Source organism: Tursiops truncatus, chromosome 1, assembly GCF_011762595.2.
Source record: "Tursiops truncatus isolate mTurTru1 chromosome 1, mTurTru1.mat.Y, whole genome shotgun sequence".
In the NCBI taxonomy this organism is placed as follows: Eukaryota; Metazoa; Chordata; class Mammalia; order Artiodactyla; family Delphinidae; genus Tursiops; species Tursiops truncatus.
Window position 1 is genome coordinate 182,131,696 of NC_047034.1, and position 25,809 is coordinate 182,157,504.

Sequence of the window (25,809 nt, forward strand, 5' to 3'; positions counted from 1 at the left end):
GCCCGCGGGGACACTCTCCAGCACGCGCACGTGCTCAGTACGGACGTGCGGGGGAGCCGAGCGTCGGGGACCCAAGCCCCCCGTCTCAGCCGGCTTATGTCAGAGATGCCACATCTCCACAGGCTCCGGGTAAACGTGAAAAGCTCCTGTTGGCCCAGGGTTACTTGTTGCTGCTCTGATTTCATTCGCACAGAAGAAGACAGGGACCCCGGTTCCCCTGGCCGGAAACCTGTGAGAAGCCCCCTGGTCGGAAAGGGCACTGGGCTGGTTCAAGGCTGCCTCGGCTCCGCGGGAGGAGCGGCCGGTGGATGCTTTCACAACCGACATCGGTGCGGTGGACGGCACGGACTTTGGGAGGGCGGAGGAGCGCGCCCGGCATCCTGTCGTGGGGCTTATTTTTAAAGTCACGTCAAATCACTTCCAGGGAAAAATTGATCTGTCTCTGATAGCTTTTCCTCCTGCTAACGTGATAAATAAATAATTAGCCACATCGTTGGGCTGGTTCGTTAAAGGAAAGGATGGCTGGATGGGCCGAGATAGAGAAGCCGATCAGGAAGACGGAGCCCGGCTGTGACCGCCCCCCCACGTTTTATGACACCATTTGTATTCTGTCAGTCACAAGCTTTACGTTCAGCCCAAGCTGGGAACTGAATACCCTATTCAGAGAGGTACTCACGGGCGTGTTATTGCAATTTAATATTTTCGCACACAGACACATCATTATCTCGGAACCTGACACTGGCAGCATAATTCTGTAATTTTTCAAGAGGGCCTAATTTTTCTAATGTGAGCGTGAGGGCCCGGGATGATCTAAACAGCCCCCTCTCCTCTTTGTTTCTGCTCAGGGGTTATAAACTGCAGGAAAGTGCTCACACGTCGGCCTCTCTGCACCTCTGAACTTCTCCCGTCTCTGCTCTCGCTACAACCAGCTTCAAACGGCTCTGGGCCGGGAGGCCCGGCTGCCGCAGCCCCCGTTCCAGACGCCGCGGGGAGCTAAGTGGCGTCGGAGGACAGAGAGAGCGAGGGGGTCTTTGCAGAGCACAAGTGGGCAGGGAGGTGCAGCACAGCTGACAAAAAAGAACGGCCTGAGGGTGCGTCTCATTCAGACAGCAGACCCAGGCTTGCCCGGGAGTGCCCGCATACGTGTGCACGCACAGCACACACGTGGATGTGTCCGCACGCTCCCCAGAGACCACCTCGGCACATTGTCCAGATGAAGGGTGTATGTCAGGGGCCGCGTCTCCCTCGAGCTGCATCAGTTCTGGCCAACAAAATGCTCCCCGGCTTTCAGGCAGTTCAAGAATGCACTGGCTTTTCCAAGAATGAGCTGAGAGTGATTTGCGAAGAAGGCCGGCTTCCCAGGAAGGCATCTCGGGACGAGCAGGTGGCAGCGAAGAGGAAGGTGGCACAGCCCGTGCCCCACGCTGTTTGCTGCAGCCCCAAGCAGTTCGATGTTTACCGAGCAGTCCACGTTCTCTGTGTCACGAGCTCCCTCCCGAAAGGGACCCCGGGGGCCTTCAGGCAGCCTGGCGTTCTTCTCCTCACTGACACCGCAGAAATGGTACTCAGGACCCCACCTCGATCTAACCCTGACAGCAGCAGGGCGACGCGTGGGGAGAGGGGTGCCCCATAGCCACGTCTGAACCTGGGGGCTGGGAAAGGCTGTCGGGTCAGCACAGGCCGGTGACGCTCATTCCAACACAGTGAGGACCTCATCCTCTCGCCTTCCCGGAACCAAGGGCGGAAGCGGTCTCCGTGGCAAAAATATAAATTCTAGGGACATGGCCTCACTCTGAACCTTCCCAAGGAAGCGTCACCTGAGGGCAAAACAGTGCCAGGGAGCAACAGGGGCCCCGGCTCATCTGCGCCAGGGAGGGAGGAGGGACCCCAGGGCTCTCCTGCGGTCAGCACTCCGGGCTCCCCCAGTGAGCGTGGTTTTCAGTCTTTGTTTCAACGTTTTAAGGACGAGGTGACCAGGCATCTCTGAAGAGGCTGTTACAGCCCATTGAGCAGATACAAATGTCTGAGCGTTTTTAAGTGCCCGCCCCTTCCCCTCTGAGAAGCAGCTAGACAGAGCAGCTTAGATGGGAGACTGTTATATGAATCCATATCTCAGCATAACGTTGACTGCCAGCACCTGAACGCAGATACGGAACTAAGCTGTGTCCCAGGAAAGGTTCCCGGTCCTGTTCAGTTCCCATCCGTCATTGCTTGACCCAGGCATTTCCCTCCTGTGCTGAAATGCTGGAGGTGCCCTGCCTGCCACTGGTACTGGTGAAGCACTACACAAATTTCATGTGAGCCACTGAATTTAAGGGCCGGGGGGCTCACGGAAGCAACGACAGCTAGGAAACCTCCTCTCTGGCATCCCTCCCTCCCTCCCTCCCTCTCCTTCTGGCCTTTCTAACTTGAACTAGAGAAGTTGGTTGGGAGTTCCGCCACCCCTCCATCAGCACAGAGCCAGGGCTCGGGAGGCCCGAGAGAGCTTGGGGCCTCCAGATGTGCTGAGCTGGGGGCAGCCTGCTGGCTCGCTCCCCTTCCGAACAGTTTGAACACAGAAGCCCAGCCCCCACACAAGGACCTGCTGGCCGGTGAGGGCCAAGAGTCAGGTGGGCACCTGTGCCTGCCCAGACTCATCACACTGCCCAGGGCGCGGGGACATCACCACATCATCCTCCAGGTGGGTCGCCCCGGGCAAGCATCCCGCAGCTGCCCGGGACCCTCAGGCACGTCTCAGAGCCCGGCACACAGTAGGCCCACGGACAACGTTCAGGGATGAATGGACGGATGGAACAGAGCAGCCAAAACAAATAGAAGACCTGAGCCTGCAGGACGTGGGAGGCGTCTGACGAGAAAAGAGCCGGCAGATGCCACCAGCTGTTGGAACCCCGAAGGCAGATGTGAGGATGGAAAAGGCTTAGCGTGGCTGAGGGGCCGGGAAGGCGGCTGGAGGGAGGGGCCCAACACACCCCAGCACCTGTGCTCCCCGGTTGGAAGATAAAATCACCAGCTAAGGACCGTGTGTGCTTTATGTCCCGGCTGAACTGGGCGGCCGGAATCGAAGTATCAAAGCGGATGCTTTGCTGCGGCCCCGAATGGCCCCCACGGAGGCAGGTGGCCGTGGACCAACAAAGCATCTTCCCAACCAGGCCCGGGAGGTAAAAGTGACACTCGGTCCTGACTGTCTGTCTGCCTGGAGAGCGGTGTCCCGACTCAGCCCCACCCCGCCCGAGGACCCTCGCCTCCAGGCAGAATCACCTCCCCGAATGCCATGGACCCTTCCAGAACCTTCTGTGTGGTCATGCCTGCCTGCAGCCAGAGACGAAGCACACAAGGCGCAAGATACCCAGGCGTCCACACCCTGCAGCCCCTCTGACCGAGTCACAACTCACTTTCACCCTCCAGGACGGCCCCCCTTCACCGGCTTCAAAGGCGGGGGCTGGTGGTCCTGAGCCGAGGCAGGCGTGGCGGTCGGGAGGGGGCACAGCCCAGCCCAGAGTCGAGTGGACGGAGTGCGGGCTCCGGGGACTAAGAACTCCATCCTGCCGAGCCCGTCCCTCAGGGCCGACTCTGGGGTGCGGTCCCCCTGCAGCCTCAGGGGCAGCACTCACGGGGCCGAAGGGCAGAGCCTCGGTATTTGCACCAAGCGTCCAGCTCTGTTATTCCTTCTAAAGTAGGAAAGTGGACAAAGCCACTCATTTCTCAACTCGGCAGAGCCTGAAAAGAAAGCAGACCTCACGCCTGACGACCGCCCTGGGCTCGTGGAGTCACGGTGACTCGGCCTGGTCCCCAGAGCCGGGGGTCTCGGGAGATCCAGCCTGGGCCCTCCCGGCCCTGGCCCTCCAGCCACGGCCATGAGAAACAGGAGGGGGCTTCAGACCCAAAGAGGAGGTGCCGGGGTCTCCCCCATGCCTCTCCATCACCCCACATCAAAATTCATTACGGAATATAAATTGTACGTCAAAAATCAAATCTCCCTAAATCCATCCAGGGGAGTCAGGAGGCTAAAGGGCAGGGTGATAGCTCTTAACGTGGCCAGAAGTGCCCAAGTATGTTTCTGGAACCTTCCTAGGAAACCCCTGCATGCGTCCCGGGAACCCGTCTCCTCCCACATCAGCGGGACAGCAGCCCTGGTGCCTGGCTTCAAACCGAGCCGCCTGGGGTCTTTCCTTCCTGTTAATTCCCCTTGGCATTGCCTGGGGCTGGGAGGGAGACAGGCCCCCAGAGGAAGCCCACGGCGCCGGCACAGGGACAGTGACAGTGGGCACGCAGGCTGAGCCGGTGTGTCCTGCCCCTCCCCACCCCCATGCCGGGGAAGCAGAGGCTTTGGAGCACGACTCAGGTCTCCTCGAAAAGCATCTCAGAACCAGGAGGCGGCTGGTCAGAGGAGCCCTGCACTGTGCCCACATCCTCCCCCACAGATGCACCTAAGCATCTCCAGCCACGTACCTGCGGGAGGGAGGAGCAAGCGTCCTCCACCACCGGCCTCATAACTGCAGAGCAGCTCGGGCTGGGCCAGGGCTCGCGTGGGCAACTCGGCTCCCAACACGCACACACTGGGGATCACCCCCTAACGCACCCCATGCTGGATGGGGTGCAGACCAAAGGCACACACCTTCCTGGAAATTGGTGACCTGCTGAGAAGCGGCACAAGTCTGGTGAATTTCCTAACCGAGTTCATTCTGCAGAATCCTCACGTCAGGTTCAGAAAGTGGGTGTTCGGGGTGACCAGTTATCTCTTCGGAGATGAGCAGAGCACTTCCCCAAGTTGGAGCCCGCGAACACCGTCCACGGAGTGGCTTTGCTCCCATGCCTGTAGAGCCTGTTTGTGGGCCTCTCCTCCCACCTGGGGGGCCCGGAGGGGAAGGCTGGGTACGCTAAGGGCTCTGCAGCATCTTGGGGTCCCCTCTGCCCCGAGGCGAATTTTAGATGAGCCTCTTGCTGCGTCAACCACTCCACCTCAAGGGCAGGGTCAGGTCAGAATGAAAAAGGGACCCAGCGCTCGTCAGATTTGTTTAAATATAGGCTCCACCGTCTCCACCCTGAAAGATGCGTGTTTGGTTGGGGTTGAGAATGGCACACGCGTCAGATGGAAAATGTGCACGGGGTAATGTGGAGCCTTATTTGGAGGAGATAAAATATTCACCAGGACCCAGCCATGTTTTAAAATGATTATAAATTATTTTAACAGTGCATTTGCAAAGGGTTATAAAAACAACCATAATATATTTTTTTCCTTCGATTCTAGAATTACCAGTGTGACAGCTAATGCAATAATGATTTGTTTCAAATGCCAGCGTTTAAGCTGTAGAAAGCTGATTTTATACATTTTTCCAGTAGGCCGCATTGTAGTTAATGAAATTAAACACACCAATCGCATTTGTCCCCAGGGGACGAGGAACTGAACACACCACTGGTTTATTTTTTTATTAAAATAAATTGCAGCCGGCAAGATGGACTAATTGCATACAGAATTGAAAAAGAAACATTCCATTGATATAATTAAGCCAATTTTCATGGACAGAAATAGTTATGGTGGATATAAAATAAGCAAAGCCTTCACCAGAATCTGACTTTCTTCCTTTTTTTTCCCGCAGAATGTTAACTATTAAACAAATATGTACCTCGGGCCAGCACACTCCTATCTGCGGCCCCAGGGCATTGTTCCCCGGAGTCCAGGGAGAGGCCGCAGGCCTGGCCAGAGCGCCTTCAGACCGAGGAGGATTGGTGAAAGCCGGAGAGAGGAGAGTGGTCAGAGCAGAAGCGGCCACCCCCCTTGCCCTGGGAGCTTGGGAGCACTGTCCGGCCTGGAACGGCCACCGTGGCCCTGGCTGGAGCTTGTGAGGTGCCCAGACTTGAGGAACAGCGGCCGATTCCGGGCTGGACCTGAAACTGCAGCCACCGGCTCCCCCGTCCCTGCGGGTCAGGTCCACGGCCACAGTTCCTCCTCTCCCCGATTGCCTGGGGGGGAGGGGGGAGGATTATTTCCCTCCAGATTTGCGGTGGGGGTGGGGGTAGGGGCGCGAGGGGGGAGCCAGCAGGTCCTACACCTCTGGCGTTGGCTCAAGGGAAAGGCAGTAAGTGGGGTGCAGACGAGGCCAACCCCTGGTCAACACTCCAGCTCTCCTGCACCTGTCCTTGGGAGAGGACACCCAGAGCCAGGGGCTGGAGACCCTAGCAAGGCCTCTGCCCAGCCTGCGTGGGGAGAGCAGAGTGGAAGAGTCCAGTCCCGGGCGGAGAAAGAAACCAGTCTGAAGCAGGCGAGTGCACAAGGCACCCAGTTGCATTCACAAGCTGTAAGCACATGGATGTCTTACTTGCTTTTTAAGAACAGACCTGTCACAAGCTGACCGTTGGCCCCGGGAAAATGCTTAAAACCTGACACATTAAATAAAATAAAATAAAATAAAATCCTCGGAATTAACTGCAGCCTGCAGTGCCCTGGTGGGGGGCGGGGTGCTAAATAAGAAACCCTGGAGGGCTTCAAAGAACATTCAGTTTCACCATTAACTTGCTGTGTGATCTTGTCGGGTTATTTGACCTCTCTGTGCCCTGGGTTTCTTACCCAGAAAAGTGGCGCCGGCTAGCCACGCTTTGTCCTCCTCAGGGTCAGTGAACGGGGTGGGTCATGCCTCCCAAGCGGACCGTGAACACCTTTACGGGACCGTCGCCCGGAGGCTGCAGCGGCACGGAAACATGGGCGGCGGCTCAGGCTGCAGCCCGCTCGGGTCTCCCCGCAGGTGCGTGCCAGAGTGCACGGACCCCAGCGGCAAGTTCGGCGAAAGGCAGGGCTCGTTCCTGGGAAGCCGAACGCCCACCCCCGCCTCGGTTTTCCCGCACCGGCCCGACTTAGACCCAGCCTTCCGGGCCCGCTGCCGCATCTCTCCCGGCCCAGGTCCGCGAAGCGACTTGGAACCGCACACGGCCTGCAGCCCGCGGAGTCTGAGCGAGGGTCAGCAGTCGGGAGGGCTGAGGAGCCCGCCCTCCTCGTTCCAGGAAGCCCAGGGAGGCGGGGACCCCTGGGCCCAGACTGCGGTCCTGGAGGAGGAGGTCTGGGCTGAGACCAGGGGCTCGGCGAGGCCACCGCCACCGACCCGCTGCGCGGTGTAGACGCGGGCGCTCCTCGCGCCGCGCCGTAGTTGCCGCGACTTTGTGCGCAGAGAACCTCGGGCCGCGGCGACCATCCGCTCAGCCTGGGGACCCCCGGCCCGGCCCGGCGCGTCTGGAGCCCCGGGCAGCCTGAGTCCGCGCCCGCAGTTAGGCCGGGCCGGCTCCCTCCACCTCGAGAAGTTTCTTGCCCGCCGCGCGCGGGGACGGCGCCCAGGCTGTTCCTAGAGTCCTCCTGCGCCGGCTACGTGAGCTGCAGCGTCCAAGACTTGTTACACGGGTTTGATTCAAAACCTGATAAATTGTATTTAACGCTATTTGAAATTTTTAAACGAAATTATTCACAAGATTTTTAATCCTGGACAATTTTTGTTGAAACTCTAATTATAGGTCACCTTAATTACCAGCCCAGCCCCCAAGGATCCCTAATTGCCTCCTAATTGAATAAAACAGGGGGCTAATCGCGCCCACGGCGGCGGCCCAGCGAGCTGGCGCGCCTCCCCCAGGGGTTGGTTGATGGGACCCCCGGGCCGGCCTCTCCGCCCGCACCAGGCCTCTCAACAGAAACGAGGGACTGGGTCCCCTGCCCTGAGCTCTGCCCAGAAGGGAGACGCCCGGTGCGTAGGGGGCCGCGGGCGGGGAGGGTGGAGGAGGACCGGCCCGCACCTGCACCACGACAGCAGCCAACGGGAGCAGCGGGGCGGCCCTGAGCGGCGCAGGGTGACTGGGGACCCCAGGGCAGAGCGGGTGCCCTTCCCCCAGGGAGCCCGTCGGGAGGTCACTCCACGAACAGGGATCTCCCCTCCAGGGGGGCCTCGGCACCCTGGCACGCCCGCGGGGCCCCCCCGGCAAGCCAGAGCCTTCGGGCCATCAGCGCACCGCCGCAGGGCACCTGGCCTTGGCCGCCAGCCCCGCACCCCGCCCCTCCACCGCAGCCTCCGCGTTTTCGCCCGAAGCGGGGTAAGCCGCCAGACTCCCGCTGGACATTTCCTGGCGCTGCTGCCCTACCAGGCGTCCAGATGGGAGGCTGCTGTCCGGCTCCTGGGAGAGGACGAGTGGAAGAGGCAGGCCTCCGCCCTCCCCCACCCCCGAGGGTGGGAGAAGGCTGGGCCCAGCAGAGCTGCAGCCTGGCCTGTTTCTGCCGGGGAGAAGGAACCGGCTGGCAGCTCAGCCTACAGCCAGGCTCCCCCCACCCTGTCACACACATCAGTCTCCAGGGAGGCGCACGGAGCCTTCATCCAGCAGAGGCAGTGCCCTCACCCACACCCCAGGGGCTAGGTGGCAGTCAGCAGCTGTCTGGAGGAGACTCTTCCCGGGCCTGCAATATGCAGTGTCTCGGACTCTGGGGTCTGTCACCTCCACGGGGATCAGGCCTCACGGGCCCTTCCAGGAGGGCCCTGGCTGGATGCTGTTTCGGGGCCACATCCTTCCTCCCACTGGGTCCCTACCTGCCCACCTGGCTCCCAACAGCGGCAGAAACACGAAGCTTTTGTATGGCATTTCATTTTTAAGTGTGGGCAGGGACGGCCCCGTTTCCCCACCGGCCAGCAAAGCCTAGCCGTGTGTGAGGGGACCCTGGCCCCGACCTGTCCTCACCCCGCTCAGGCTTCCCAGGCCCAGCTTGAGACGGAGGGCTTCCCAGCAGCTGACCTGCAGCCCTGGCCTGAGTGCCCCAGTGTCCTCTGACCTTACAAGCTCAACTCACAGCCCCCAGTGTGGGCCCCAAAGTTGCTACCAACTCAGCCAGCACGCAGACCCAGCGGGAGAGACCCCCTGGAGTGGGGTCCTGGGGAAACACAAACAAAATTAGAGCCCCAGATGCACCCTCTAGGGCAGCCCCCCAAGCTCTGGATGGGGGGGTCACACCCCAGCCCCGACCTGGCTGTCCCTCCATGCCTGGCACACGGCTGCAGGCACAACTCAGTCCCGCACACTGGCCTCGGAACCATGACCTCTTCCCTGCTCCCAGCCCCCTGACCCTGGCCGAGATGTGGCTTGGAGGGAGAGGTTCTGTTGGTGGCACTGGGTCTGCCCCACTGCCTCGGATTCAGGTAATGGAGTCAGGCCCCTCGGGACGCCCACATCTGCTTAAAATATTGTCCAAAGAAATGAAATTTCTCAGTGGATCCAGTGATCTGTGTCGGGCAGGCAGCGAGGTCCCGTGCCTGCCTGGGCCACCTTTTTGGGGAGGGCTGGGGGCAGCTGTCCTGGCTGTGGAGCACAGGCAGGAGGGGTTCCCACAGCTCACTCCAGTGTGGCTCCAGCTGGGTCTGGGCCTGACAGCCCTGCTCCGCGCCGGCTTTTTCTCAATAAGGACTCCCAGGAAAAGAAACCCTGTGCTCTGCCCTACCCTTGGGTCCAGTTCTCCCACCTCTGAGCCGGGCTGCAGGTCGCTGCCAGGCACCCATTCTAAGGCCGTAGGCAGAGCCGGGCCGGGAACCTTCCCCACCTGGCTGGCGTGGAGTACACAGAGAGCTGAGGGCCAGACGGGCAGCCGGCGGGCGTGGGACGCTCACAAGTTTCCGCGGCCGCGCCGAGCACCCTGAGCCGGCCTCTCGCTTGCAGCGAAGGCCCGGCGAGAATTCGGCCGCTTTCCACTTTCTCGCTCCAGCTTCGGGCCCTTCCTCGGGAGAGCCTGACCCGGGCAGCCTGCCGCCGGGGAGCCGAGCCACTGAGGAGATCCGCGGTGCACAAACAGACCCTGACACGCACACGAACACGCATACTCCGCGCGCCCGCCGGCGGGCAGATAGCACGCGCGCAAGCCACCGAACGCGGGGCCTTGTTCGCACCAAGAGGGGCCAGAGGTCACGGGAGGCCGGGGAGGCCGAAGCCACGAGCCCTGGGCAGAGGAGACCGGCTGGAAACGGGCGCTTCAACGAGGGGCCCCGAGCGGCTGCGGGCGGAGTCCAGGGTCGTCCTGCGGAAGCTGGGAGCTGCTTTTCCCCCGCGGGCCCGACGCGAGGCCTACGACTCGGGGGGAGGGGGCGGTGCGGCTGAGCCTCTGCCGAGCACCGAACCGAGAGGGTAGGACTTCTTCGGAAAAGTGCCGCGAGTTTCGCGCCCCCCGGGCTCACGCTTGGGGGCTCGGCCCTGCGTGCTGCGAGGCCCGGACGGGCAGGGTCGGGCCCAGGAGGACCGGACCGATCGGCCTGGTGGTCCGGCAGGGATTCCCCAGGGGAGCAGGCCAGGCGCCCCTTCTGCGGGTGGGCGGGCGGCCGCGGAGGAGGGGGCGGCGAGAGCTGGAGGAGCCGAGAACGCTCGGGACGGCGCTCGCCGCTTCGCTGCAGCCGGGCCGCGGCCGGGCTTCGGGAGCCGCGCTCGCCGGGCCGCGGCGCCGCCGCCCCCACCTGCCCGCCTCTCGGGCCGCAGCCCCGGGCCCGCGGGCCTGGCACCGGATGGCGCCGGCGGCCGGGGCGCGGAGGGCGCGCGGATGGCCCCAGGCGCGGCGGCGGTCTGTGGGGCGGGCGGCGAGCGCACCAGGCCGGCGGCGAGGACCGGGCTGGCGGCGGGCTGCGCGCGCGGAGCCCTGGGCTCGGCCCGAGACGGAGCGAAAGAGAAAGTAAGACCGGGGACCGGGCAGTCTCGCCGGGGGCAGCTCTGTCCCCGCCGGGCCTCGGGGCGGTGCCAGGCGAACGGGCGCGGGAGGGTCCGAGCGGGGCCGAGGTCGGCGGCGGCGGCGGGGAGGAAGGCGGCCCAGTGGGAACTCTCCTGCCGGGAGCACCGGCGCCGGGGCGGCCGCGCGGGCTGCCGGAGTCGCGCAGGAGCGCCCGCCACCGCGCGGGGCACCAGTTGGGAATAAACTTCACGACCATAGTTCCAAGCCCAGGAAAACGCCTCCATTTTGCTCCCCCAGTGGCTGTGGCTGTCCTGCCGTCGCCACCCCTGCCCTTGCGCCCGAGGAACCGGGTGGGCGCCGGCCCGCGCCCCCTCCTGCGCCCCCTCCCCGGCTCGGGGTCTCCCTCCTCTGCGCCCGGCTGGCGGACGCCAAAGGCGGTGCTCTAGCGCCCACTATTTCAAAAGCCCGGAATATGATTTGACCAGGACTGAGAGCCACTCGGAGAGAGAGGGAGAGAGCGAGCGAGGAGGAAAAAGTTGCTCTCCCCTTTCGTCAACTTTTCGCTAACTTTCGCTTTTCGCTCCCCTCCACCCCCAGCCCTCCCCCTCCGCCCCCCTCCCCGGCCCCCACCGCGCGCCTCGGGTTCCCGGGCCCGAGCGCTTGACACTGGGGGGGGGAGGGGGTTCGGCGAGGAGGGGGCCGGCGCCTTCGGGGAGCGCGCGGCCCGGGCGCCCCGAGCCTCCGCGCCGAGCCCGGCCGCCCCGGAGCGCGGGAGGCGGAGCAGCCCCCGGGCCGCGCGGCCGATCCGGGGGCCGAGAGCCTGAGGCGCGCCGGCCGCGCCCCGACGCGCACCCCTGGCCCGGGCGCCCCGGCCCCGCGGCCCGGGCCCGGCGGCGCGGCGCGGCCGAGCGCGGGAGACTTACTTTTGGCTAGCTTCCTCGCCCTCGCCTTGGATCGCATGGTGTCGGCTCGCGGAATCTCTCTCCTCCTCCTTGAGTCCAGAAGCAGCTACACACTATCTTCATCTCCCCAGCATTGTCAGTTTGGACACCTTCGCACATGCGCACAGAGCACTCAATCTGACACCCCTCGCCGGGGCCAAAAAAACTTTGCAATGTATTCATCATCCTCATCGTCGCGCCGCCGCCGCCGCCGCCTCCTCGGCGCGGGATTGGGGGGCTCTCCTCGGCCTTCCTGGTCTTCACCTCACTTATCTCTCTCCCCCCTCCCCTCCCTCCCCCTTCCTCCCCCTCCCTCCCCCCTCCCTCCCCCCTCCCCTTTCAGCGCAGCTCGGAACTGGCCCTTTAAGAAAACATTCCGTGCTCGGCGCTCCCGCCCGGGGCCCGCACCCCGGACACTTTAAAAGGACCCAGGTGGCCCCGGAGGCGAGGTGACTATTCGACCCCCCCCTTCCCCTGAGTCGCGTCGCGCTGCTGCTCCCGCCCCAGCTGGGGCCGAAGATGGAGTGGCGGCGGCGTTTGTCCTCGAGACTTCCTTGGATATGGGGGCAAACGCGCCGACAGTTCGGACGCGGGTCTGGCTGGTTCTGCTTCGTCTTATTGCATTTTATTACTAATTAAAAAGCTTTGCGTTCACCGTCGCCCCAGCCCGCTTTCCTGCTGGCTCTCCCCTCCGCCCCTGCCCCTGGCCCGCGATCGCCCGAACCCGGCTCCTTCGAAGCCCCCTTCGGGCCCCGCCGCCCCCCTCGGGCCTCCCCGGCCCCCGCCCCCACCCCGCCCCCACCCCTTCGCCCCCACCCAACCGCTCTAGCTTTGGGCTCCGCGGCTCAAAAACAACAGCGGCAGCGCCGCCAGCTCCGCGCTCCGCCACTGCCCGGGCCGGCGGGCGGGACTCGGACCCGCCGCCCTCGGTCCCGCACGGAGCCGTAGGGAGCAGCGCGCCGGGCACTGGGGAGGCGGCGCCGGGGCAGCCGTCCCAGCGCCGGGCGCCCTGCACCTCGCCGCCTCGGGCGGGCCCGCTCTCTCCTGCCTCCGCGGCCCCAGGTGAGTACCCAGCGGCGCGAGCGCCCGAGCTGGGCCACCTCGAGCGACCGGAGCCTCTGGGGACACGTCCCCCTGCCCTTGCGCGGCCCAGGTGCGTCTCGGGCGGGAGAGCCAGCGAAGGAGCAGGTGCCGGAGCGCGGGCGGGAGCCGACTGGGCGTTCCTTCTGCCCCACAGCCCTCAAATTCGGAGGGGCGGCGGCGGAGGGGCAGGCTGGGCGCAGGCAGCGTGTTCCGGGCCCAGGGGCCTGGAGGGGACGCTGAGAACTGCTCACTCGAGTATGTCTGGGATTCGAGAAAGAATTGGAAGCAAACGGAGGCGCTGACCCCCGCGCTCCTTCAAGTACCAGGGTTCTGCCAGGCCGCGGGACTTGCAGCTGCCAGAGAGTCTCCCTGAGCCGGGGAGGGGTCGTGTGCGCGGTGCGGGGTCTCTGCCGCCCTGGGTGGGCTCCGGGCCGTGCCCCTCCCCTTTGTTGTGCAGTGAGACCAGTGGCGCCTCCGCTGGGACCTACATTCGGAACCCCGCGTCCTCGCCATAAAAGAGGTGAACTGGCAATGTCCAAGGAGCTGCCCCCAAAACCTCGGGGTCCTAGCAGAGGCGCCCCGATGCCGAGGGGCGCATGGCCCACGCTACCCCAGAGGAAAGCCCGACGGAGCCGGGCTTGTCAAAAGCCAGCGGCGGCAGCACGCTGAGCCTTCCACCCTGGCCTCTCGGCCGTCCTCAGCCGCTTCCCTGCCGGGATTCGAACCCCGACGGAGCCCCCACTGCTGGGGGGTGTTGTGTCCAGGCTTGAGCCCGCTCGCTTGCTGACCCGGACGGAGAAGGCGCTCTCTGCCCGGCCGGGATGCCCACTGACCGCCGCCTCTGTTGTTTCCGGCCCTTGGTGAGTGTTGCCTGCGGTGGCGGCCCGAATTCACCGTCAGCTCAGTCCCCTGGCCTGCAGCCCTCCAAGGGCCTGTGGCTCGCCGCCTCCCCCTCGCCGCCTCCCGAACCCTGACCATCTTTCCTCTGGGACTGGGCAGAGAACCCCCAGGCTCAGAGGCCCCCGGGGCTTGGAGGAGAGTCGCCACGGGGGGCTAGGGCATGGCTGCAAGTCCTCGTGGGCTCAGAGTCCTCTCAAGCTGAGGGTGTGTGTGGGGGGGGTCGCTGGGACAGGCAGGAAGGGAGCTGGAGCCCCCCGCTCTGGAGCTGGAGCCCCCCGCCCTGGAGCCGTCTCCCTCGCCCAGCCACGGCAGGCTCCAGCGGGGAGCAGAACTGCGCTGGGGCGCTGGCCAGAAGAGCACAGACACAGGGTCTCCCTCCCGCCTCGGCACCCCAGATTCTCCCAGCCAGGTTAGGTGTGAGGCCTGGGGGGAATACAGTGGCTCCCGTGAAGCCCTCCCACCTGCAGAGAGGGGGTCCCCTCCGCACCCCACCCCCAGCTTAGCACGGCTTCTCCCACCCGGGTGGCAGCTGGCAGGACCCGAGGTCAGGAAGGCCCAGCCTCTTCTGGGGGTGCCCCAGCTCACTCAGGCCCTCTCTGTGCTCCCTCCCTCAGCTCATGAGGTGGTTAAAATTGTGGGGCAGCCTCCGGACTCTGGGACTGCACCCTTGCCGGGGCCCAGGAGAGGCGGGCAGGCGTCCGGGGAGAGGGCCCGCTGCGCTGTCTCTTGCCCGTGTCCCCTAGGGCCCTGGAGGGTGGGGAGAACTACAGCTCAGAGCCTGCCTGGGGAGGGGTAAGCTAGTGACCAAGGGAGACAGCCGAGGTGCCGACACCCCCAGGGTGCCAGCCACATCAGCTTGAGAAGCCCGGGCAGGCGTCCCCAAGGCCATGGCCCCGGCCAAGGTTGGGTCCCGGCCTGGCCAGGCCCTGCCCCCGCGTGGTGAGACTTAGACCTGACGGGGAGCAGGTCAGGCCTCAGGGAGAGTCCTGAGGAGCAAAAGGGTGGAGCAGGGAAAATCAGAGGCAGGTCCTCCGGGGCGCCCCGCTCTGTGTCCTGCCCCACCGCTGACATGAAGAGACTTGGGGAAACAGGTTGGGCCGGGGGGGCTCAGCCAGAATAAGGCAGTTTTCATTTCAATGGTACTAAAAGGTTTAAAGGCTGTTTTCAAACTGAGCTAAGCTTTGGGGAATTCTTGTGGCCGGCCCAGAGCTGGGGCCTGGGGACTCCGCACTGGGGTGGGAGCACACAAGTGCCGCCCAGCCCGTCCCTGGTACCCTCATCAGGGGCTTCTGTCCCTGCCAGGCTGTCCGAGGCTGGTGGCGTGTGGGTCACCCACAGCGATGTGCTCTATACCCTGTGGAGTTTGGGAACAGACTTCAACGCTGCGGTCTAGGGGACGGGAGGGGGCACTTTTACCACCAACTTCTCCCGCAACCTAGAATCCTGCTTCAGGCCAGAGCTCAGCACACTCCCAGCCTCACCAGCAAGCAAGGAGGTGCAGCTGGAGACCCAAGACCCAATGAACTCCTTTGGGAAGAGGCTGGGCTTGGGAGAGAGCAGGTGAAGTTGGTCCTGCAGGGCTATCGTAAGCCTCACTGTGGGCCCCGGGGCTCCCAAGAAGCCCATTTGTAGTAAACCACACTGGGGTATAGTACACTCCCAGCGTCCACACTGCGGGGCTAGAGGAAGGGGCCCCATGCCAACTGGAAGGGGCCGTGCCTGTGGAGAGGAGGTCCACGTTGTGAGATCTGTGGGCCTGGAGGTGCAGGGTCAGAGCCGTCCAGCGGCCCAGCCCAGGACCTCAGGCCCAGGGAGCCCCTCTGCACACTGTGGCTGCGGGGTGGGAACAGGCAGCCAACGGGCCAGACGCACTGACCCTGCTAGGTTCCCGCTGCTTTCCTCCACGTTCCCCTCTGTGTTCACCGAACTCGCCCTTGGGCTCCAGGCACTCAGTCTCCTGGCTGCATCGGATGACGGTCAGGTTCTGTTCACTCTCCAGTTTCTGCTCAGAAAAGAGTAGCTGAGAGAATAAAGGCAGGCTCCGTTCGTTTACACGGGGACGCCTCTCAGGAGATCCGGAATCGCCCCGGGAGGTGTCCAAACCACCGGTCCTCGCCCCACCCCCGACTTAGGGCCACTGAGTGAGGCCAAGATGGGGGTCTCCCTCTCTGGGCACATCCTGCCGCACACTAGGTGGAAATGGCTCCCACTTGAGCAGCAGCAGGAGACCCCTCGGGATGCTTGGGGACAAGCAGCATGGTTCCCACGGCACACAGAAGGAAGCGGAAATGGCCTCTGTGGCCAGCAGGGGACCCAGTCGGGGACTGAATGCAGAGGGCTTCCAGCCTGGGGTGAAGAGTGTTTGGTCCAGCATAGGGTGGGGGGCACAGGCAACCCACAGAGCCCTTTCCTCCCCAGCCGGGCCTCCACACTGGCCCCATGGTGGGTGCTGCCCCAGCACCGCATCTCAGCCCCAGACTGGGACCACAGGAGCCTCCCTGGACCCTGGGGTTAATATTTCAGACCTCCTTTTGCCCCTCTTCCTACCCCAGGCCCAGAGACACTCGCTGTGACCCAGGTAAGTTTAGAAGCCAGAAGCACACAGGACCTGATTTCTGGCCAGCGAGTTCAGAAGCTATGGGGCGGCTCCGAGCGGAGGCCTTCCGGCACCCACACCCAGTCCCTGGTTCTGGAGTGGGTCGCAGAGAGGGTTGGGGACGCTCCCAACCAAGACTTCCCAGGAATGTGAGCCATGGAGCTGATTGCGAACAAACCCAGATGTTTAGACGCCTGCTTCCTTCTCAGGCAGGAGGACGCTCTCTCTTGTAGACGGGCAGCCTCTTGGGAGGGCTTCGGTGATTCCTCTGCCGGGATCTTGGAGTCCTGGCTCAGGCCACCATCTTGCAGGAGCGCAGGTGCCCGTAAGGGGCACCTGGGGTCTGCCACGTGCTTCCGCGGGATGTGATCAGGAGTTTTGTTTTCTTTTTTTTTTAATTTAAGAGATGGAGGCTGTGAGCTTGAACTCCCTCGTTTGAGCCAGGTGGGAGTTGACTCCAGTATCTCGGCCCAAACCAGCACCCCAAGAAGCGCAGAAAGTCCCTGGCGACTCGTTCCCCCGCAGCGCGCAAAGCGGGCGGGACTCAGCGGCTAAGTCCCCGGGCTCCAGCAACCGCGCGGGCTCCGGCTCCGGCCTCGGCCGCCGAGCGCAATAAACGGAATCGGTTTCCCACGCTTCCCCTCTCCATGCCAGAACTTTTCAAAACTCGCTTAAGAATTCCGTCGTCCAGTTTGCGCGGGTCCTGAGCCTCGCGTTCACCCCGCGCCGCCTGGAGAGAGGACCCTCGCGCCGCCCGCACCCCCGGCCGCCCGCCCGCCCGCGCACGCGGGGAGCAACTTCGTTCCCCTCAGCGCCCTGGCCCTGCGGCGCGGGCAGAGCTCCGCCCCGCAGAGGTGGCACTGCGGTCGCTACGGAACGCTGCCCGCGTAGACGCGGCCGCCGCCTTCTGCTCCAGGTTCCGGCTGCGCGCAGGCAGGGCCCTGGCAACAACGAAAACGGAGAGCCGCGTCGCTTTCCGGGCGTCCGAGTCCCGGGAGCCTCTGGGCGGGAATCCGCCCTCCGCGTCCCCAGACGCCTCAGAGCCGAGCAGACTCCCCCATCCACACCTCGGTTTGCCAAGCCCTCTCCTCTGCGTCCTCTGAACCTTGGTCCCTGCCCCTGCACCGCGACCCCGTTAGTCTGTAAACCAGATTTCGCCTTTGGTCCTGCCGCCTCCTTCCGACGTAACCGTGGAGGAGGATTTCTTCACGCCTCAGTTTCCCCATCTGTGCAATGGGGCAAAATACTCCTGCGCCCCTCCCAGGGTTGATGTGGGATTGGCAGGGAGAGCGGAGGATGGAAAACGCCCGGCGGGGCCCAGCGCTGCCCACCTTTTGGGGCTCAGAGGTCGTGCCCAGACTGGAAGGGGCCCAGGGTTGCTCTTGAGCGATCGCTGCCCTCCCCCTTTTCTCCCCCCGCCCCCACCCCAGAACTCCCCTCTCCCCGGAGCGGTGGCGGAGGTGCCAGGGTCCCTCTCGTTGCCCAAGCGTCTCCAGTCTCCGCCCTGTCCCTGGACAGGGTTTCCCTCGCCCTGGGCGGTTCTCTCAGTTTCCTTTGGGGCCCGGATGCAGGGAGGTTTAACACAACAGGCTCCAACTCTCGGGGTGGTACCACCGGGCACCCAAAACCTCACAGAGGGTGGGTGCTGGGGATGCCGGGGGAGGGGGACAGGCGATAGAAGCCCTGATTCCAGCTGAGCTCGCAGAAGGGAATTTGACCCCGTCCCTCCCCCTCCCCACGCCGCGGGGTGTCGGGCTTCTGGGCGGGGCCCTGGGGCGTGACCCAGGGCTTAGAGATCAACCTTAAACTAGCCCAGCTAGTGATGAGGGAGGGAATAGGGAGCTAGGGGAGCTCGGGGAAGGGCACGGCCTGTTCAAACCGTCCAGGCTGCCCACTGCTTCTGGGCAGGACCAGTGGAGGATGGGGGGGTGGCCAGGGGGCGCCAAGTGGACACACCCTCCCCAGGTCCCCTTGACCTGCCACTAAACCAGTAATCGCCGGCGGCTCTCTGAACCGGCAAGAAAACGGAAGAGACCAGGACCGCCCCAGGCAGGGAAAAAAATTACCTCTTGTGCTGAGTGACCCGAAGCTGATGGAATCAGTTGGGGATTCCTGTCCGCTGGGGCAGGGCTGGCTGCTTCTGCCCCTGGCGCCCAAGCGCAGGACCCGGGGGCTCTAGGAAGCGAGCAGGGCTCCGCTGCCCCTGCCAGGGCTTCTCCACCTTCTCTCCCTTCTGCGAGGGCAGTGGGGCTCCGTCGCCCGTCCTCCTTCTCAAATCTGCACGAGGTTCCCCGGTGAAGGAAGGAACGGTGGCCAGAATGGCAGAGACATGCTACAGGGCCCTGCGCCTGCAGCTCGAGCAGGTCAGGCGTCCTCCTTGAGGACTGAGGGACTAGGGTAGCAGCCCCTCACGCATGGGGCACCCCCCATGATATCAGTGGAACTATGATGAGTGCCTTGCCGCGTGGGGGGCAGCAGAGGGATTGCCTGGGCACTGCCCTCACCCTCACTAACACAGGACGCCTCCCCTGCCCCCCGAAGGACAAGCAGACTGCTGGGGGGGGGGGGCAGGAGGTGCTCAGCTTAGAGCCAGCTCCTTCCCCATGCCACCTGGGACTCTGGGTCAGCCCCCACCGGCCTCCTGGGCACCCCAATTTCCTGCTGTGCAGTGTGGGGTGCTGTGGGCACAGCTGCCTGCAGGGGCGGGGCCTGGCACCTCCTGGGAGCGCCTGAGCACTTGGAGAGGGGACTGCTAATGGCCGGAGTCCCTGCACCCTCTGACCCCTCCTCTCTCAGCACCAAGGCCTGCTCCCAGGGCTCTGAGCTGGATTCGTGGAGGGCAGATCCTCGCTCCCTTGCTGGACACAGAGGGCAGATCGGGCCAGGACTCAGGATGGGGCTCCCGGGAGCCGTGGGTCCCCCTCACCCTGCAGCTCTGAACACACTCCCAGAGTCAGGCCCACCCTCTTGACCTTGGTCTGGTCAGAGGGGAGGCTGTCCGAGGGCCAGCTGGTCTCCTGGCACCTGCCTTCAGTGCTTCTTATAGGTCGCCACCTGCCCCCCGAGAGGCCAAGGCTCTCAGACTGCGTGCAGACCTAATAGTCATTCATCCGTTCATCGATGTACGGCCAGAGGCTCTGGTAGGGCTGGTGCGCCTGGAGCTACAGTCGAGGCTCAGGCTGAACGTGAAGCCTGTTCCTCCAGCAGACCTGCAGCTTCCCGAGCATCTTACCCTCCCCTCCCCCGCTCCCCCCAGGGTCCCAGTGCCTGGCCCACACCTGGGAGTGTGCTTGGAGCTCAGTGAACGAATGAATGAACGAATGAAGGGGGCTGAGTGAGCAGAAGGTGACCCTGGGACACCTGAAGGCTGATTTCAGCCCAGGAGACCGAGGGGGTGGGGGCAGCCTTCTGGGGGTGGCAGTGCCGGCGCAGCCCCGTGCTCAGTGCCCCGTCCTTCCGCTGTCCTGATCCAAAAAGGGCTGCCCTGCATCCAGCAGCCTGTGCCGAGGGACCGGGGCGACGCAGCAGTGAGCAAGCCACCCAGGCCCCCGGCTGCAAGGCGCAGGGTGTGCAAAAGGGAAGCCCACTTGCTCTGGGGGGTGGGGTCGGTGGGATGATGGAGGCAGGGGACAGTGGCAGAAAGAGCATCCTCGGGCGACATGTGGTCTCTCCATGGGGTTCCCTGGCCTGGGGTGATGGAGCCCGGGTGGTGCTGGAGTGATGGAGCCGGGTGGTGCTGGTGCCTGTACCAGGCAGGGTGCTGGTGGCCGCCCAGCTCACTCCCATCCCCGGGCGGCATCACCGTGCGTGTGACCCTCACGATAACCCCACACCGTGGAACCGCAGTCAGGAGAAACTGGTGCTCAGAGGTGCAAGGACTTCCCACAGAGCTGGGACAGTGGGAATCACCTGCTGGACACAGATCCCTGTTCCAGGTGACACGCAGCAGGATGTTTTCAGGGTTTGCGGAGGACAGACGGACACACCGCCGTGGAGGGAGGGGTCTTCATCCGGGACCTTTCCTGGGTTTCATGTGGTACCAGGATTGTGAGCTCCAGAGGGGGCTCTGGCCTCTGGGTCACCATGTGCTCCTGACAGTGACCGTGTCCAGAAAGACTCAGCCACTGGGGCTGGCATTTTCTCAGAGTCCAGCTGTCGCTGGGGAGTCAGGCCAGTGGCTGACTGCCACCCAGTGGCATCCCAGGACCATTCTGGGGCCGTCCCCGGGGCGTAGACCAGTGGCTTCGGGTGCCCAGTTTGGAGCTAACATTTCAAGCAAGTCAGGCTCAGGATCTGGGCTTCCAGGAAGAAATTTCCAATCACGAAATGTGTCATTTGAGAAAATATATGTGTCAGTTAAGTGTGCGCTGAGCCTGGACCACATGGGACATGGTTGTTCTAATAAACATGAATAAGCCAGTTTTCACATTAGAGAAATAACAGTTTCAAGTGGAAATGTGGCACTTTTAAAAGAGGTTAATTAATAAACAGCAGGTAATTGTTCACGGCACATGGTGGCAGAGGGTAATTTTCATTTTAGAGTAGAGAAGGGCCAAATGTGCCCCCCCCCCCCCCGCAAACTTAGATTTTTTGTGTAATAATCACCTTGGCTTCACCTCCGCCTTTAATTTTTACAGCTGGAGCTGTTTATCATCGCTCCAACTTTCACTAAAAAGGAAAAACTATCACTTAAACAAAGCCATTGAAAACTCAGCATCATATGTGGGTTTCTTAACATAAATAAATCATGCAAACCAAGATTTATGTTCTCCCAATGATGTCATGCGCTGAAGGCTGCCTTCCCAATCAAATCAACAGCTAGGGACTCTCCTTTTGTGCGTGTGCTTTTTGCAAAATAAGAAGAGCCGCTCTGGTATCCTCGTTGCTCTTTTCTCCGCTGTGCCCAGGACATCAGAAAGGTTTCTCCCTGGATCAGCAGAAGTGGGTGTAAAAGGTGGCCACAGCTTCAACGCCACAGACTGCATTTCAAGCCTTTGTTTTGGAAACCTAAGTTCTGAGTTGAAAGACTATTAAAGCTTCCCGAAGGGTTTGTTCAGACCCCAGCAGAAGCTGAGGGCCCTGTGGGTCTCCCAGCACCTGGGATGAGAGCCATCACATTGAAATGAATGAGGAAGGTGAAAATACCACCAGTGACGCATCCGCACTACGGAGGCGTGTTCGGCCGCAGCAAGGAGCAAAGGCCTGACGCAGACCTCCATGGGCACGGACTCCGAATAAAGCTAGTCAGACCAGGCCACATACCGTACAATGCCACCTATGGGACGTGTCCAGGATGGGCAAATCCATAGAGACAGAAAAGAGACCAGTGTTTGCCAGGGCAGAGGAGAGGGATGTGGGGGGGACTGCTTCCTTAGCACAGGGTTTCCCTCCGGGAAGATGAAAATGTTCTGGAACTCGATAGCCCACTTTAAACAGGGAACGTCATGCTGTGTGAATTGTATCTCAGTAAATCGGTTACTTGAAAATCACGACTGAGTGTGTATGTTTCAACAGCTTTATGCTCTTAAAGGTTTTTCAGTTTTGAGATGAGCGTGCAGATGGATGAGTGTGTAAGAGGCGCGTGTAGACCTGCAGGGGGTAACGTGAGCGCTGGCCCCAGCTCCTGGGTGAAGCATAAGCACGTGACCATTTTCTTCACAGCTCTCCGTGCAGCGCCCTTTCCCTAACTGTGTCGCCTTCCCACCAGCCCAGAGGTAACCACCCCCAGGTTTTTGTGTTAACCATCTCCTTGACTTGACTTCCAGCTTTATCGTGTAATATAGATCCTGAAACTGTGAGTCCGGCCACAGAAGCTTTTCCTCAAATTGCAGTGAGTGAGGAACATTAAAGTCATCGGTAGTGGGTGCGTGAAACGTGGTGAATCCAAAGTGTGACATATTTCTCAGCCAGCGACGGGAATGGAGTCCTCACCCCTGTTACAGCATGGAGGGCCCTTGAAAACGTGATGCTCAGTGAGAGAAGGCAGTCACAAAAGGCCACATACTGTATGACGCTGTTGATATAAAGTGCCCCGACTAGGCACATCCAGAGGGACAGAACACAGATCAGTGGCTGCCCACCTGTGGAAGGAACAGCAGTGGCATCTCAGCAGGTGGAGGTTGCAAGAGACGAGCCAGACCACCGTGCGGCTCCAGCCCCTGGGCGTGGACAGGAAGCCCTCAGCTGGAAGCCAGCAGGAGACTAAGGCTGACCAAGGTCAGGTGCCCGGCGATCGCAGTGTGGGTGATATATGCGTTCAAGGACACACGTTCATTGTGCACCTGCTACGTACCAGGGCAGCCATAGCCCCATGGCTCCCTCCCCCACCAGCTCCCTTTCTCATGGGGAGGGAGCCATAAGCCAGATGCAGCGGGTGGAAGGCTGTACTACTGTGAGAGTAAGGAAAGAGGAGAGGTGAGGGTTTGGGGCTGAGGAGTGTGCAATTCTCAATAGGGAGGCCTGGGGAGACTTCCCTGAGGTGGTGGCATTTGAGCAGGGATGTGAGGGAGTGAGAAGGGTGCCATGTGCACATCAAGAGGAACAGCATTTGGGCAACGGGAACAGCCAGTGCGGAGTGCCCAGAGGCAAAAGCACCCAGTGCTGGAGCAGAAGGAAGGAGGGAGAGGAACAGGAAATCAATCAGGGGGTAGTGGGCTGGGGGAGGCCGCAGACTGAGGCTGTGGCTGGAATTAAGATGGTTAATCAGCTGACCTCGAGGTAGGGAGAGCATCTCCTGGGTTACGTGGCTGGGCCCAGCGTCATCACAGGCTCCTTAAATGTGGTAGAGGGAAGCAGAAAGAGTCAGATGGTTTTGCTGGCTTTGCATACGGAAGGGGCCAGGAGCCAAGGAGAGCAGGCAGCCTCTAGAAGACAGAAAAGGCAAGAAACTCTATTCTAGACCCTCCAGAAAAGAAAGCAGCCTGACCAATGATACTTTGATTTTCACCCAGTGAGACTCACTTCAGACTTCCGACCTGCAGACTAGTAAAATGGTAAATCTGTGCCACTTCAGGCTACATTACAGCGACCACAGGAAACTCAAACGGGGGGACAGGAACCTCATCCATCTGTGGTGAAGACAAGCTGGGTCAAGATAAACGTCTGAGCCAGGCTCTCCCAAGTTAATCCAGAGGACAGTGGCTGCGAGGACGTTGGTCATGGCCGTCCTCACATCCGGTTCCTACTCACTCTGCTCCAGTATGGATGGACCAGTTGCCCTTGACATCCCACCATGGCCACAAGCCTAGAAGGTCTGGTCGTTATCCCCTAGGGAATGCCTTTGCATCTTCTGCTCCCTAGTGCTTGTATTTTCTTGGCTTACTTTCTCACATTTGTGGAGCACATCCTGCAGTAACTTCTGGTAAACTGGAAGATACATTTCATTTTTAGGACCTCACGTGTCTGAAAATGCCGTTATTCTTCCACCACCCGGAATGCTAGCCTGGCTGCGTGTAAAATTCTAGATTGGAGATGATTTTCACCCAGAATTTTAAGAGTTTTGCCCCACTGTCTTCTTGCTTCGAGGGTAGCTGTTGAGAAGTCCAAGGAGATTCTGTTTCCTTATACTTTGTACGTGACTTGCTTTTTTGTCTTTGGAATCCGTAGACTCTCCTCATTGTCCCAAGTGTTCCTCTGTTTCACAATGACGCACCTCGAGCGTCTGATTTCATCCACGGTGGGGTCTTTCAAGCTGGAAGCTTACGTCCTCCAGCTCTAGGAACGTTTCTTGAAACGCTGTGTTGCTGATTTTCCACTGTTTCCTCTGTTCTTTGCCTTTGGAAACTGATAGTTAGCATGAAGTCTTCTTCTGCCCATGTGGTCCAGGTGTCGTCCTAATGGCTTTGTACTACTTGTTTCAGTCTCTGCCTTTCCTCCAATATCTGCTGATCCTTGGCTGTCTGCCCGTGATCCAGAGGGTGTAGTACAGGGCTGGTTGGAAGATCTGAGAGGGCGGGGTGGGGGGGGCTGTTGCCTTTGAGATTCACAGAAGGGTGGTCCTGGGAACACTTGGTGACGTCATCCTTAGGGACCAATCTAATTCCCAGTGACTGAGGCAGGGGCATGGCTGCCAGTCTTCTGGGGGCCACGTTGGGGTGAAGACAGGGGTAAGGCTGCCTGCATTCCAGGGAATAGAACTTGGGGCTTTCCTGACATGGGGGAGGGGCGGCTGGAGGGGGAAGGGATCTAGGACTCGAACTTCCTCACAAACCCCTTTCACGTCCGCTTTCCTGACCGTAGCCATTTGTGCACCCCTCCTTTAGAGGTGCTTTTATGGCCAGTCCTGAGATTGGGGGTGCTCTCTGTCCTAACTGGTAAAATCTCGCATTTCCACTCTCCATTGAGGGCTGTGTCTCTTGTCAGTGACCCGGTTACCGTGGCTCCATGCAGTTCGGCTTTTAGACATTTGTGGTTTCTCTGTCCTCTCCACCTCGTGGGTATGTCTTTTAACATCACTTTATTGTGGTTGCAGTGTGTTTGCAGCGAGAGGACTGTCACGTGTGTTTAACCTGCTGTCTTAAGCGGAGGCTTTTGTGGCTCTTAGAGAAGCCGTGTCCATTCTTAGGTCTGGGCCTGGTGCTCTGCAGGGTCCAGCCTCTCCAAGCAAGCTTTCCTGGGTTCCGATGGGTTAGTTCCCCAGAGCCTCCCCCATAGCACATTCCAGCAAAAAAGACTTGATGCATGGAGTCTGTTGGTTCCACTGATATGTCCTGGGGTGGGGGGACCTTCAGGGACATCAACTGAAATATTAACAGCGGTTTTCTCTGAGTGATGGGATTTCAGGATATTATAACTTTTTTCTGTTATGCTTATGTGCATTTTAATTCTTCTCCAGGCAGTATATATTAGTTGTGTAATTGTTACAATGTTTAAAATTAAGAACAAAATCCTATCTGTCTCTGAGAGCCGGCGCAGACATCCTGGAGCTTCTCCTGGTCCCACTGCCGGTACTGCTGCCTCACCGCATGTGTGAGAGGGGCATTAAATACAACTTTATTTTCTAAAGATTAACTTGATTTTGAAATCAGAGCCTCATTTCTAACAGGGTGTGGAAGACTGGGACACGCCCTGAGCTTGTGACTCAGTTTCCCAGTTGTTTCAGATGGGGGGAGGGGCATCTGGGCTTCGAACCTTGGGTGGGGGGAAGGGGGGAAGGGGGCAGGAGTGAAGGCTCTGGGGAGAGCTGCCCCTCCCCACCCTGCGACCTGTTCGGGTCTCAGTTTCCTCACCTGCAAATGTGAGAACAGCACCCACCTGTGGACTGTTTTGGGGTGAAGGTTGCTGGTGTGTGTGAAGGGCTGAGAATCCTACACAGAATATTTACCATCGCAACCGTTTTTAAGTGCACAGCACAGTGGCATTAAGCACGTTCACACTGTTGTGCGACCATCACCACCATCTGGTCTCCTGGACTTTCTCATCGTCCCGAGCTGACGCACTGCCTCAACTAGACACTCACTCCCCACCCCTCCCCCACCCGTGACACCCATCCTTCTCCTTTCTGTCTGGATGTGCCTCCTCTAGGGACCTCACATGAGTGGCACCAGACAATATTTAGTGTCTGGCTTATTCACCGAGCACAGTGTCCTCGAGGTTCATCCGTGTTGTAACAGGCGTCAGCATCT

At 61.2% G+C, this 25,809-nt stretch overlaps 1 protein-coding gene and 1 long non-coding RNA gene across 10 annotated transcripts in view; one reads left to right on the forward strand and one right to left on the reverse strand.

The window, feature by feature from the left end:
• Nucleotides 1-11,778, reverse strand: part of PRDM16 (PR/SET domain 16) — a 323,088-nt gene extending 311,310 nt beyond the window's left edge. For 2 of the 4 annotated variants that reach the window (XM_033844705.2, XM_073797183.1), the window contains exon 1: nt 11,590-11,778. In XM_033844705.2, coding sequence (XP_033700596.1) covers nt 11,590-11,626 — 37 coding nt within the window. In that variant the 5' untranslated portion in view covers nt 11,627-11,778. The remainder of the gene's footprint in view (nt 1-11,589) is intronic. The other 2 variants (XM_033844695.2, XM_073797187.1) reach the window with 2 other exon arrangements.
• Nucleotides 11,779-11,912: 134 nt separating this feature from the next.
• LOC141277292 (uncharacterized) lies at nt 11,913-24,120 on the forward strand. 6 transcript variants are annotated; one of them, XR_012328402.1, is made up of 4 exons: nt 12,117-13,550; nt 15,030-19,752; nt 20,033-20,121; nt 21,094-24,120. It is a non-coding gene; the product is annotated as an uncharacterized lncRNA (long non-coding RNA). The 6 variants fall into 6 exon arrangements; XR_012328404.1 differs by having other exon boundaries at nt 11,913-13,550; nt 15,030-15,150; nt 16,143-24,120; XR_012328403.1 differs by having other exon boundaries at nt 11,925-13,550; nt 15,030-16,395; nt 16,591-24,120.
• Nucleotides 24,121-25,809: the final 1,689 nt, after the last annotated feature.